Here is a 13,041-nt window from a genome sequence, read left to right as displayed (position 1 = left end):
TCAGCCAGTGCTGGCAGGGAGCCCCCCCCCCCCCCGTCCCCACCCCCCCCCCCCCGCCGTTTACCAGGGCGGATTAGGACGGAGCACGGCCTCACATTCCTGCCTCCCTCCCTTCCCGGCCTCCCCCTCGCGCTGCTGTTTGACCATGTCCAGCGTGATCCCAGCTCCTCGTCCCCTCACCCCAGCGGGACCGGTGCCACAAACTGGTCCCGGCCTCCCCGGCACGGGAGCTCCAGTACCCCAACCCCTGGCTCTCCAGGTAGCTGTGGGGGCACGCGGCACCTTGGGGTGGGGGACGCCTGTGGGTGTCCCCCGTGTCTCTGGTGGGACTCCGAAGCCCCCAGCATCCCACACTCCCCCTTTTCCCAGGAGCAGAGCCTGCGGGTGGGCTGCCGTGCCGGGAAGTCTTGGCTGGAGGCAGCAGGATGCCGGAGCTGCTTGGCTTGGGTGGGCTCCCACCCCCCGGGACCTGCGGGCCGCGGGGAGCCACGGTGCTGGTTGGGAACGGCGGGGGTCTGGCTGAGCCAGGACCACCGGGGGAGCCTGGGGGCACCCCCTGCCCGGGGCACCCCCGGGACAGCACCCGAGGGTCCCGCTGGGGTTTGGGGTGTGGGGGCAGGACCCCCCCCGGGTTCTCCCTCCAGCCCTGAGTCACAGCAGCTGCACTGAGTCACTTCCCCTCCAGGTAAGAGGGGACAATGGTGCCCCTTGTGCCCCCCTATTGTGGGGGGTGCAGGAATTAGGGGAGAGGAGAATTCCTTTGTGCTGAGCTGGAAAAAATCAGGAGGCATCATCCCCCGTTATTCCCTTCCCTTCGCAGCCAGTGGCTCCCGCTTTCCCGGGAGCAGCTGGCATCCCCATCCTGGCATTCCTGGGGGGGAAGGGGGCAGACACCCCTATTTGGGATGAGCAACGCCGTCCCCCCCACACCTGCAGCGCGGGGCTGACTCAGCCGGTGCCGCCGGTGGGGCCCGTCACGGGCCGGGCGGGCGCGGGGGGGCCCCGACGTGCCGGGGCGGGGGCTGCCTGGGGGCCCACATTCCTCTGGCGCCTGGGCTTGGAGTCAGCCCGCCCGGACGTGCCCGCGCTCCCGGCCCCGCATTGCTCAGCCTTCCCGGCACTCCCTGCCCGCTGGCGACGGGATGAGGACAGCGGGATTTGTCCCTGTCATCGCTGGGGGCTGCGCTGGGGACTGGGCAGCTCGTTACCCCAGTGTGTCCTCACCACTGGCCACGCTGAGGACTGGGCAGCTCATTACCCCAGTGCCCTGTGACAAGGTCCCATCCCACCATGACTCTTCCCGGTGTCAGTGGGATGAGGACAGCAGGATTTGTCCCTGTCCTCGCTGATGGCCCTGCTGAGGACTGGCCAGTTTGTTACCCCAGTGCCTCGTGACAAGGTCCCCATCTCCCTGCCACCAGGAAGGGGGGTGGTGGGATGGGGACAGTGGGATTTATCCCTGTACTTGCTGGTGGTTCCTGGTGCCAGTGGGACAGGGACAGCTGGATTTGTCCCTGTCCTCACTGGTGGCCCTACTGAGGACTGAGCAGTTGGTTTACCCCAGTGCCTTCTGACAAGGTCCTCATCCCATCACTACCCTTCCCAGTGTCAGTGGGATGGGATCAGCAGGATTTGTCGCTGTCCTCACCAGTGGCCCTGCCGAGGACTGACCAGCTCGTTGCCCCTGTGATCGGGTCTGGGGGCTGCAGCCACTACCTGGGTGCCATGCCCCCCACCCCGTGTCCTGCCTGCCAGGAGGGACACACTTCCTCTGCTAGCGCGGCCTCCTCCACACCATTGTCCTCTGGATCCCAAAGGAATTCCTGGCGGAAAGGCTGGCCTTTCCGGAACCCCCGGGCACACCGAGTCCTCCTGCCAGCCCCCAGCCCCAGGTCCTGCTGCTGTCGGGGGTCCCTGGCATCTCCCTGGGGGTGGGAGGTGTGTGGGGGTCCCTTCAGCATCAGCGTAGGGCTCTGTGGGGTGGGTGCTGCATCCAGCTGGAATGGCAATGCCCCCCCCCCCGCATGGCAGTGCCATGACTCAGCCGGGCCGTCCCTGCCCTTCCAGGGGTCTGAGTCACCCCCGGGATGGCGCTGCCTCCCTTGGGATGCCCAGTGCTGCCCAGATGCCTTGTGGGATGAGGGGAGCTCATCCCAGCTCGCCCTCCCCATCCCGGAGGTTTGTCCCGGCGTTCCCTGGCACGCAGGGATCGCCTGTCAGCGGGACACGGCACAGCTGTGCCGGGGGCTGTGCCGGGGGCTGTGCCGGGGGCTGTGCCGGGGGCTGTGCTTGGGGGGCCGCGGCCCCGCTCCGGGCTCAAAGGTTGGCCGGGAAGGGCTGTGGGTGTTTACACAGACACAGGGGCCCTGGGGCTGGCGATGGGGTGCTGAGGAACACCCCCCCGCCCCAGTTTTGTTTTCTCTGAGGTTTGTGGGGTCAGCCTGACTCCTTGCACCCCACTGTGCAGCAGTATGGGGGGCTCACCTGTGAGCCGGGGCTGGGATCAGGTTTGGGAAGGAGGGGACAAGGAGTGAATCCATCAGCCTGACCCCCCTGTCCTCTGAGACCTTTCAGCTCCGGAGATGGCGCTGGGGGGCTGCTGTCCCCCATAATTTGGGGGTCAAGGTGTCATATGCTCCAGGTCCCCTCTGAGCACCTCCCCACCCCACCACCCCCTCCCCAGGGCGTGCCGGGCTTTCTCCCTTCCTAAAATGAGCTGGACTTTGTTGGGGCGGATGGACCTGCTCCCCCCAACCCACCCACCCACCTCCCTCTCTCTGTGCCCCCCAGGCTGCTGGTGGGGGCCCCCCGAGATGCGGAGCCCGTGAACGGGACCCGGACGGGCGCCGTCTACGCCTGTCCCCTCACCGCCTCCACCCGCGACTGCCAGCGCCTCGACATCGAGCTCAAGGGTATGAGAGCACCCCAGGGCACCCCAGATCCCCTCTGGGAACGGGGAGGCCCCGCTCTCACACCGTCCCTTTTCCCCCCAGATGAACCGGACAAGGCCATCATCGATGACATGTGGCTGGGGGTGACGGTGGCCAGCCAGCGGCAGCCGGCGGGGAGGGTGCTGGTGAGTCCATGTGCACACATGTGTGCCACCCGGCAGAGGTGCTCCTGTCACCTCCGTGTCCCCTGAAGTGGGTGCTGTGGGGTGACGGGCGGTGGGTGCCGGTGGGGGTGAAGTGAAGCTCTCGGGTGGCAAGACAACATCCAGCTCTAGAGACCCTCACATCCTATAGACCCTCATCCCGTGGAAACCCTCACACCCTATAGATCCTCACACCCTACAGAGCACCTGTAGAGAATTACACCTTATAGATCCCCAAATCCTATACACTTCCTATACACTTCCCTGCCATCCTGACACGGGGCTCAGGGCGAAGGGTTCCCCCTCCCTTTCGGGGGGGTGCCCCCTCCCTTTTGGGGTGCTGAGCGGCGCCCGCCGTGCCCGCAGGCCTGTGCCCACCGCTACACCAAGGTGCTGTGGTCGGGCAGCGAGGACCAGCGGCGCATGGTGGGCCGGTGCTACGTGCGGGGCAACGACCTGCAGCTGGACCTGAGCGACGAGTGGCAGACGTACCACCACGAGATGTGCAACGCCAACACCGACAGCGACGAGACCGGCATGTGCCAGATGGGCACCAGCGCCGGCTTCACCGCCAACATCATCTACTTCGGCGCGCCCGGCGCCTACAACTGGCAGGGTGAGGGTGGCTGGGGAGGGCAGAGGTGGTGCCCCCTCCCCGGGGTGCCCAAACCTGGGGGATCCCCGTCCCTGGGATGCTCATACCCTCATACCCCCTCGTGCCCTCTGAGCACGGCGCAGGCATCCCCTTTCCTGGCGTGACTGTGCCCCCGCGTGCACCTCCTTCCCCCCGGGTCCCCGTATCCCCGTGGGCACCCCCTTGCCTGGGATGCTCATATTTCTCTGGGCACCACCGTGGGCGCTTCCTTCCCCAGTGTCTGTACCCCCACGGGCACCTCCTTCCCCATGGTGCCTGTGCCCCTATGGGACCCCCTTCCCCAGGGTACCTGCACCCCCACGGACACCCTGTGCACACGGATGTGTTTGCACATGGATGTGTTTGCACATGGATGTGTTTGCACATGGATGTTTTTGCACACAGATGTGTTTGCACACACACACACACACACACGTGGCCAGACGGACACCCTGTGCACATGGATGTGTTTGCACATGGATGTGTTTGCACACGGATGTGTTTGCACACACAAACACATGTGGCCACACATGTGCTCACGTGCCAGGGGAGCGGTGCCAAAGGGGGGGAGAGGGGCTGCCCCCCCGTGCTGTGGGGTTGACCCCCCTCGCTGTCGCAGGCACTGACTACATGTTGCAGCGGGAGATGTGGGACCTGCACGACTTCTCCTTCCCCAACCAGAAGAATGGCAACACCTACATAGGTGGGGGCAGCGGGGCAGGGGGGGCCTCCCTGGGGGGGGCTTTGGGGTGAGGAGGAGGTTTGGGGGCTATGGGTTTAGGGGGAATGTCGGGGGGGGATGTTAAAGGGGTGGGAGGGTTTAGGGAGGTTTAAGGGATGGTGCGAGCGGGGTGCGATGGTGGTACCATGAGGCTGTTGAGGTGTTCAGGTGGCTTGAGGGGGTCACAGAGGGGAAAATAGGGGGGAATTTGGGGCAAGGAGGAGGTTTGGGGGCTGTGGCTTTAGCAGGAATGTTGGAGGTGGATGTTAAAGGAGCGGGAGGAGTTTAGAGAGGCTTGGAGACCCCCTGGGAATGATGTGAGTGGGGGGCAGTGGTGGCACTGTGGTGACATCGGGGTGTTTAGGAAGCTTGAGGGATGTCATGGAGAGTAGATTTAGGATAGGAGGAGGTTTGAGGGTTGTAGATTTAGGGACAACCTTTGGGATGGATGTTAAACGGGTGGAGGGAGATAGGGAGGCTTGGAGACCCAAGTGGTGACACCAGGGTGTTTGGAGGGCTGCAGGGGCTTGGGGTGGGGGGACATGGGGTGTGGGGGTCTCTGGAGGTCCGTGCTGCCCCCCCCTCACTGTGGGGGTGTCGGGGGGTCTGCGCTGCCCCCCTGACCGCGGCACTGGCGCAGGGTACACGGCCGAGGTGGGCAGCGCGGTGCTGCAGCAGGACGCGGTGACCATGGTGACGGGCGCCCCCCGGTACCAGCACACGGGCGCCGTGTACCTGCTGAGCCGCAGCCCCCAGCAGAGCCTGCACAGGAGCCTCCTGCTCCCCGGCCCGCAGGTCGGCTCCTACTTCGGCAGCGCCATTGCCCTGGCAGACCTCAACAACGACGGGTGAGGGTGGGCGGGGGAGCGGGACCACCCAGCCCGTGGGATGGGGGGCTCACCTGGGGTGTCCTGCGGCTCACCTGGGCTGGGACCCCTCAGCTCCCAGGGCATCCTGCAGCTCCCAGGGGTGGGGGTCTCACCTGGGACATCCTGTAGCTCTTGGGGTAGGGCGTCTCACCTGGGGCATTGTGCAGCTTTTGGGGGTCTGGGGTCTCACCCGGGGCACCCTGCAGCTCCCAGGGGTGGGGGTGTCACCTGGGGGCACCCTGCAGCTCACCTGGGGTCTCTGCGGGTCCTGTCATGGTGGGCACAGCTCTGGGAGTGGGGAGGTTTTTTAGGGAAGTGCTGTTTTGATGGCTCTGGGGGGGTCTCCACCACTCCGGGTGTGTCGGGTGGAGTTGTGTCACAGCGCCCCAACCCCAACCGCCCCCTTGTCCCCACAGGTGGCAGGACCTGGTGGTGGGGGCTCCCTACTACTTCGAGAGGAAGCAGGAGGTGGGGGGCGCGGTGTACGTGTACATGAACGAGGTGGGGGGCTTCCAGCTGCACCCCAGCCTGGTCCTCACCGGCCCCAGCTACTCCGGGTTCGGCTTCGCCCTGGCCAGCATTGGGGATGTCAACCAGGATGGATTCCAGGGTGAGGGGCTGGGCACTGCTCTCTGGGGGGAGCTGGAGAGCCCCCCCACTGGAGGGGGCAGCGGGGGGCCCTGGAGAGGTTTGGGGTGGAGAGATGGAGATGGGGGGGTGCATTTAAAGTGGAGGGGAGGGGCTTGAGGGGGGAACCCCATCCCTGAGGGGCTGACCGTGCTCTTCTCCCCCCAGATATTGCTGTGGGGGCTCCTTTTGAGGGGTATGGGAAGGTCTACATCTACCACAGCAGTGCTGAGGGGCTGCAGGACAAACCCCGGCAGGTAACGGCCCCATGGGGGGGGGGTCCCTTCACTGTGGGGTGTCAGGGCTCTGGACCCCCTCACTGGGGTGTCAGGGTTCCAGATATCCCCCGAGCATCCCATGCTCCAGGGCAGGATGCAGCGGGTCAGTCCCTGGATCTGTGGGGCTGGTGAGCAATGGATGACACCCCTTTGCCCCCCCAACTCCAGGTGATCAGTGGGTCAGACCTGGGCCCCACCAAAATAAAGACCTTTGGGTACTCGCTGAGTGGGGGGCTGGACGTGGACGACAATTCCTACCCGGATCTCCTGGTGGGCAGCTTGAACGAGCGGATCATCCTGCTCAGGTACAGGGGCGGGGGGACAGGGACAGGGGCAGGTGTCCTGCAGGCCCTGCCACCCCCGGCAGGGCTCAGCCCAAATCCACCTCTGCCCAGAGCTCGCCCCGTGATCAACATCCTGGACAAGACCTTCACGGTGACCCCCAGCAAGGTGGACCCCGCTCAGTGCACACAGAAGTCCTGGTGAGCCCCCGCGGGTCCCCCAGTGCCACCCATCTGCTGGTGGCACACCTGGCTCCACTCACGGCCCCTTTGCCCCCCCAGCATCACGGTGACCCTCTGCTTCTCCTACAACCAGAGCGCAGGGGACCCCAAGTACCAGGAGAGGATCAGTGAGTGCGGGGGGTGCGGGGGTGGCAGCGGGGCCCCCCCGGTGCTCCTGCAGGGGGGTGACATCCAGGGGAGGACGTGCACACCTGTGGGGGTGCCCAGGTGTGTGCTGGGGGCACACGCGTGTGTCACACCCTGGCCCTGCCCTCCCCGCAGCCCTGGAGTACACGCTGGAGGCGGACAAGGACCGGCACCCGCCCAGGGTGAGGTTTGCGGGGTCCCCGTCTGCCACCTACACCGGCAGCTTCACCATGCCCGACACCCGCTGCCAGGCCCAGGAGCTCCTGCTGCTGGTGAGCGGGTGGGACTGCACGTGGGAGCGGGGCTGGGGCTGCGGGACTGGCTCCTGGGGGCGGGGACAGGGATGGTGGGAATGGCAGGCTCGGGAAAGAGCGAAATCCCATCCTCTTTCCCTCCCCTTTCTTCCTCTCCCCTCTCTCCCCCCTCCGTTCCTTCTCTACGTTCCTCCTTCCTTCCCTTCATCCCATCCCTCCCTCCCTCCTTTCCTTCTGTCTCTCTCCACCCATCTCCTCACTCTCTCTCCCCCTTCCCTCTCCCCCTTCCCTCTTCTACCCTTCCCTCTCTCCCTCCCTCCATTGCTTCCTACATCCCTCCTTCCCTCCCTCCTTCCCTCCCTTGTTTCCCTCCCTCCTGTGATGAGTTTGTTGGGTCTCACAGCAGGCTGTGAGTACGAGGGGATACCCCAAAAGTGTCTCAGGGCTGCCTGGCTGTGGTTGGAGCTGCAGTGGGGGCCAGGGAGGGATCTGTGAGGGGCTTTTTTGTGACTCCCACCACCCCTCAGGACAACATCCGGGACAAGCTGCACCCCATCGTGCTCTCCATGAACTACTCGCTGCAGGAGAAGCCCAGAACATTCCAGTTGGGCCCCCACTCCCTTGACTCCTTCCCTGTCCTCAACCAGGACCAGTCTCATGAGAATGAGACCAAGGTGTGCCGGTGGGGAGGGGGATTCTGGGGTGTCCTGGGGGGCCACAGGGGCTCACAGGGACATCCCTGTCCCTCCAGATCGAGTTCCAGAAGGAATGTGGCTCCGACAACGAGTGCTACAGCAACCTCCAGCTCCAGAGCAGCTTCGTCACCGACCAGAACCAGCCCCTGCCCAGGTGACAGCGGGGCCCCCCGTGTCCCCACCCACCCTGGGAGGGGTCCCCGTCCCGTTGGGATGTGCTGAGCCCCCTCTCCATGCACAGGCTGAACGGGACCCAGGTGCTGCAGTACAGCCGGGACGTGAGGAAGCTCTACCTGAGCATCAACATCACCAACACACCCACCACCCCCTCCAACGGCGAGGACGCCCACGAGGCCCTGCTGAACGTCACCGTGCCCCCCAGCCTGCTGCCCTCCTCTGTCCGCCCAGTACGTGGGGGGGACCCCCAGACCCCTCCCCAGCTCGGGGAGGCACCAGGAGCAAGGTGGGCTTTGCCAGGGTGTTCCTCACCCTCTTCCCCTGCCTGCAGAGCGGAGCCTGCACGTTCGGGGAGACGGTGCTGTGTGAGCTGGGAAACCCTTTTAAGAGGAACCAGAGGGTGAGTGCTCCCCCCCTATCCACCCCAGCCCGTTTTGGGGGGTCAGCAGGCAGGTGGGGGTCTGGCTGAGCTGCTCCATGTCCCTTCTGGGTGCAGGCAGAGCTGATCATCACCTTCGAGGCCATTGGGATCATGCTGGACACACGGGAGGTCTTGGTGTGGCTGGATCTGTCCACGTGAGTGGGAACACCCTGGGAAGGGGGGGGACTGGCAGGCAGGACGGGGACCCCCTGCTCCCCCTGGGAGGGTGGAGGCTGTTGGGATGTGGGAGATGCTGATCCTGGTGCCTTGGCAGGCAGAGCACCCAGGAGGACCTGCAGCCTGTGCTCGTCAAGCTGCTGGTGGACTACAGCATCCAGTCCTCACTGAGCATGTGAGTGCAGCCGGGGTGTCCCCCCAACCCTTGGGGTGTCCCCCACCCCTCTGTGTCCCCTCCATCCCTTGGTATCCCCCCCACCCCTCTGTGTCCCCCCCACCTGAGTGTGGCTGTGTCAGGAGCAGGCACAGCCCCCCGTGTCCCAGGAATGGGGCAGGGGGCTGCCCCCTCTGCCCCCCACGCCATTCCTGTCCCCATCCCGTTCCCAGAGCCTCCTCCCATGTCCAGTCCTACTTCAGTGGGGTGGTGGTGGGCGAGTCAGCCATGAAGCAGGAGCAGGACGTGGGCAGCCCCCTCACCTTCGACTTCCAGGTGAGCCGGGGGTGGCCGGTGCCAGAGGGGGGTGGATTTGGGAATGCTGGTCTCCACCTCCCGCTCTGCTCCGCAGGTGACCACCAAGGGTGAGTCCCTGGGCTCCTTGGGCACCATCCTGCTGGGGTTTGAGTGGCCCTACGAGATCCCCAACGGTAAATGGCTCCTCTACCCCACCGAGATCCTGGTCAATGGCAACGAGAGCTGCCAGCCCCCCGGGGGGGTCATCAACCCCCTCAACCTCACCGTGAGTCACCTGCTGCTTGGCCCCGTGTCCCTGCCCCACTCTGTGGCTCCTTCCAGCCCCACAGAGCTGCCTGGGCTCTGATGGGGCTCGTGTCCCTCCCCCCAGCTCCTGCAGGACCAGGCTCCATCCCGGCAGAGACGGGAGCTGGAGCCCCCCGAGCTGGTAGAGCCCCCCATCACCTTGGCCACCGCCAAGAAAGCCAAGTCAGAGACGGTGCTGGTGAGTAGGGGGTGAGGGGGGGTCCAGCAGCACTTTCTCCCCACTGGGACCACTGTTCCTGCTGCTTCTCGGCACCGGTGTGGTGCTCTGGGGACTCGGTGCCCCCCTGAGCTCCCCCGTGTCCCCCAGAGCTGCTCCGAGGGCACCGCGCGCTGTGTGTGGTTCGAGTGCCCCCTGCTCCACACCCAGCACCCCAACACCTTCACCCTGCGGGCCCGAGTCTGGAACAGCACCTTCATCGAGGTCAGTGCCTGGGGGGGCTGCAGGGGGGCCGGGGCTGGGCTGGGCCCGTGGGGATGGACTTGAACAGGGCAATGAGTTTGCCAGGTCTCGGCTCAGAAGATGACACCCATCCGTATGTGTGTGTGTCCCTCCATCATCGGTGTCCTCCCCACATGTGTGTCCTTCCCTCTGTCATCCTTGTGTCCCCCGTCCATCATCCATGTGTGTCCCCACCATCCACGTCCCTCCCTTCCATCATCCCTGTGTCCCACATCATCCACGTGTCCCCTAATCATCCATGTCCCCCACCTGATCATCATGTCCCCTCCTCTGTCATCTGTGTCCCCCATCCCTCATCTGTGTGTGTTTCTCTGTGTCACCCATGTCCCCTCTCTGTGTCCCCCGTGTCCCAGGAGTTCCGGGACTTTGACCGGGTGAAGGTGACGGGCACCGCGACGCTGTTCCTGCGCTCCCACGTCCCCACCATCACCATGAGGAACCACACCGTGCGGGTGAGCGGCACCAGGGCCTTTCCTGGGACACACTGGGACTCACTGGGATGCACTGGGAGCTCTGTGCCCCAACGAGGCTCTTCCCAACCCCTCCAGTTCTCCGTGGACGTGGACTCGGAGCTGCAGGAGGAGCAGCCGGCCGAGATCGCGCTGTGGCTGGTGCTGGTGTCGGTGGCAGCCGGGCTGCTGCTGCTGGGGATCATCATCCTCCTCCTCTGGAAGGTGAGGGGGGGCCTGGATTCCCTTCCCAGGAAGGAGGGGGTGCAGGAGCTGTGCTGAGACCTCACAGGCTCGTGCCACTGGGGGCTGCCATCCTCCCTGCCTGGCGAGGGGTGATCGGGAGCGGCGGGTGGAAGGTTCTCCCCCCAGCTGGAAGGTGCCCCTGTGGGTGGAAGGTGCCCCACAGGAGGAGGATGATCCTCCCAGGAGGAAGATTTTCCCCCCCAGCTGGAAGGTGCCTGACTGCAGAGCAATGAGGAAGAGGAGCACAGAGATTCCCAACTTCTCTTGGGGTGCAAAACCTTTTGGGATCCACAAAAACACCCACTCAAAGAAGGGCTGGATGATGGCACCTCCTTCCCTGTGGCTCCCTCCTCCCCCTCTGCTGCAGGGACTGGGGGACCCCCACAGCCCTCTGGGGACCCTTCAGCTCACAGGGGACCCCTGTGGCCTCCTTGAAGCCCCCACTTTCTGCCCAGGAGGGTCTGCAGGACCACCCACCCCACAGGCACTCTGGGGGGCATCTCACCCTCTGAGGGGTGACCAGGAGCCCCCCAGCCCCTCTCCAGCCCCCCCTGACCCCTGTCCCCTTTCTCGCAGTGCGGGTTCTTCCGGCGGGCCAACACCCGGGCCATGTACGAGGCCAAGGGGCAGAAGGCGGAGATGAGGATCCAGCCGTCGGAAACCGAGCGGCTGACGGACGACTACTAATGGGGGGGGCACCCCCACTGCCCCCCCGGGGCCCCTGCGCCGCCCGCTTGGTAATGCCAGCGGCATCCTCCTCCTCCTCCTCTCCTCTTCCTCCTCTGTGCTGTAGGGTCGCTGTAGGGCGCGGGGTCTCTCCGAGTGGCTCCAGGAACTGCCGCTCCCTTTGCCTCTGCTCTTCGCCGCCTCGTGGGGGGTCTCTCTCCTTCTCTCCAGCCATGCCCAGCCCCACACTGACCCCCCCGCCTTCTCTTTCCCCCCCTTCCCAGTGTGACTTCTTCCAGCGGACCCGCTACTACCGGATCATGCCCAAGTACCACGCGGTGAGGATCCGGCAGGAGCAGCGCTACCAGCCCGGGGGGCTCCTGCCCCGTCGCCGCAAGAAGCACTGGGTGACCAAGTGGCAGGAGCCGGAGAAGTACTACTGACCCCCTGACCCCCTCCAGACCCTCAGGGGACTCTGACTTTGCACAAGTGCATCTCCCCCCCGCCCCTTCCCCAATCCCCCCCTCTTCGGATGTGGCTGCAATCCGGCGTTGGCTTCTGCACCTTCCTCTTGCACGCTCGTGCCTTGCACGCTGAGGGGGGAGACCCCTCAAATGTGCCCCCCCTTCCTCCTGTCGTGTTTCCCCACGTGCTGCTGGGCTCACCGAGTGCCTTCACACTCCTCTCGTGTGTCCCAGACACACGTCCTGGCACGTGGGGACACGTCCTCATGCGCCAGGACACGCTCGCCCCCCTCCCCTCGTCGCTGGGTGTGGGACCCTCTGCTTTCACCCTCGGGCTGGGGCCTTTGGGAGCTCATTCCTTCCTCCTCCTCTTCCTCCTCCCCCGTGTGTTCACCCCGTGTTCGGACGCAGCTTTGGCTTTGGGGGGTACGGAGCATCAGGCCGTGTGTCCCCCCCCCGTCCCCCTCGCCCCCCACCCCCGCAGGGGGTTAAGTTATTCCATGTCTCTCGTTGGTGTTTTGGTGTTGAGTCCCAGCATCCCGTCGGTACTTGGGGGTGAGTGGGGAGGAGGGGGTCCTACGCGCCCCCAGCCCCTGCTCGACCCCCCCTCATTCCCTCCCCACCGGGGCCAAATAAAGCCTCGCTCCGTCATTTGTAACTTCACGTCCCCTCCGTGTCTTGGCTGACAATTGATGGAGGGGTGCTTGGGGGGAAAGGAAAGGGGGTTCTGGGGGGTAGGAGGTAAAAAGGAGGGGGGGCGATGATATTCCCTAGAGAGGGTGAGGGAGTGGGGGTTTTGGGGGGGTTATAGGTGTGTGGTGGGAGGGTAATACCGCGGGGGGGGTAATGACGGGTCTGGGGTGGGCTCAGACGCCCCCAATCCCCCGGACAGGGGTCTGGGGTGGGCTCAGACTCCCTCCCATCTCCCTTCAGGGCTCTTGGGGGGTCCCAGGCACGGGGGGGCTGGAGGGCGTTAAAGGAGGCGTGGCTAGCGCAGAGGGGCGTGGCGACCCAACTATGGGGGCGTGGTTATCTCGACGGGGAGGCGGGACCCACATCAAGGCGAGCGGTGATTGACGGCGGGGCGGGACCAGCGGCGAGGCAAAATTAGCATAAAGAGGGCGGGTCTTCCCTCAGAGCGGGCGCTGATTGGCCTCGGGGAGGTGATTGACGGCGGGGCGGGACCAGCGGAGAGGCCTCATTGGCATGGAGGGAGGCGGGTCTTGCCGCAGAGCGGGCGCTGATTGGCCTCGGGGAGGTGATTGACGGCGGGGCGGGACCAGCGGAGAGGCCTCATTGGCATGGAGGGAGGCGGGTCTTGCCGCAGAGCGGGCGCTGATTGGCCTCGGGGAGGTGATTGACGGCGGGGCGGGACCAGCGG

The 13,041-nt window shown here is 65.5% G+C and overlaps 1 protein-coding gene across 1 annotated transcript in view; it reads left to right on the top strand.

The window, feature by feature from the left end:
* ITGA3 (integrin subunit alpha 3) overlaps positions 1-12,318 on the top strand; it is a 16,448-nt gene extending 4,130 nt beyond the window's left edge. Inside the window, exons 2-25 of the mRNA XM_017838729.1 lie at positions 2,791-2,912; positions 2,994-3,076; positions 3,461-3,710; positions 4,348-4,431; positions 5,090-5,297; positions 5,735-5,928; positions 6,114-6,202; positions 6,392-6,528; positions 6,619-6,705; positions 6,787-6,854; positions 7,009-7,145; positions 7,655-7,801; positions 7,879-7,976; positions 8,064-8,229; positions 8,331-8,399; positions 8,496-8,575; positions 8,695-8,772; positions 8,985-9,087; positions 9,164-9,334; positions 9,440-9,553; positions 9,683-9,796; positions 10,189-10,287; positions 10,384-10,509; positions 11,481-12,318. Of these exons, the coding sequence (XP_017694218.1) occupies positions 2,791-2,912; positions 2,994-3,076; positions 3,461-3,710; positions 4,348-4,431; positions 5,090-5,297; positions 5,735-5,928; positions 6,114-6,202; positions 6,392-6,528; positions 6,619-6,705; positions 6,787-6,854; positions 7,009-7,145; positions 7,655-7,801; positions 7,879-7,976; positions 8,064-8,229; positions 8,331-8,399; positions 8,496-8,575; positions 8,695-8,772; positions 8,985-9,087; positions 9,164-9,334; positions 9,440-9,553; positions 9,683-9,796; positions 10,189-10,287; positions 10,384-10,509; positions 11,481-11,639 (2,983 nt within the window). The 3' untranslated portion in view covers positions 11,640-12,318. The remainder of the gene's footprint in view (positions 1-2,790; positions 2,913-2,993; positions 3,077-3,460; positions 3,711-4,347; positions 4,432-5,089; positions 5,298-5,734; positions 5,929-6,113; positions 6,203-6,391; positions 6,529-6,618; positions 6,706-6,786; positions 6,855-7,008; positions 7,146-7,654; positions 7,802-7,878; positions 7,977-8,063; positions 8,230-8,330; positions 8,400-8,495; positions 8,576-8,694; positions 8,773-8,984; positions 9,088-9,163; positions 9,335-9,439; positions 9,554-9,682; positions 9,797-10,188; positions 10,288-10,383; positions 10,510-11,480) is intronic.
* Positions 12,319-13,041: the final 723 nt, after the last annotated feature.

The sequence above is a fragment of the Lepidothrix coronata genome, unplaced genomic scaffold, assembly GCF_001604755.1.
Source record: "Lepidothrix coronata isolate B3197 unplaced genomic scaffold, Lepidothrix_coronata-1.0 Scaffold355, whole genome shotgun sequence".
NCBI classification, from domain to species: domain Eukaryota; kingdom Metazoa; phylum Chordata; class Aves; order Passeriformes; family Pipridae; genus Lepidothrix; species Lepidothrix coronata.
This window is presented reverse-complemented; position numbering and strand designations above follow the sequence as displayed.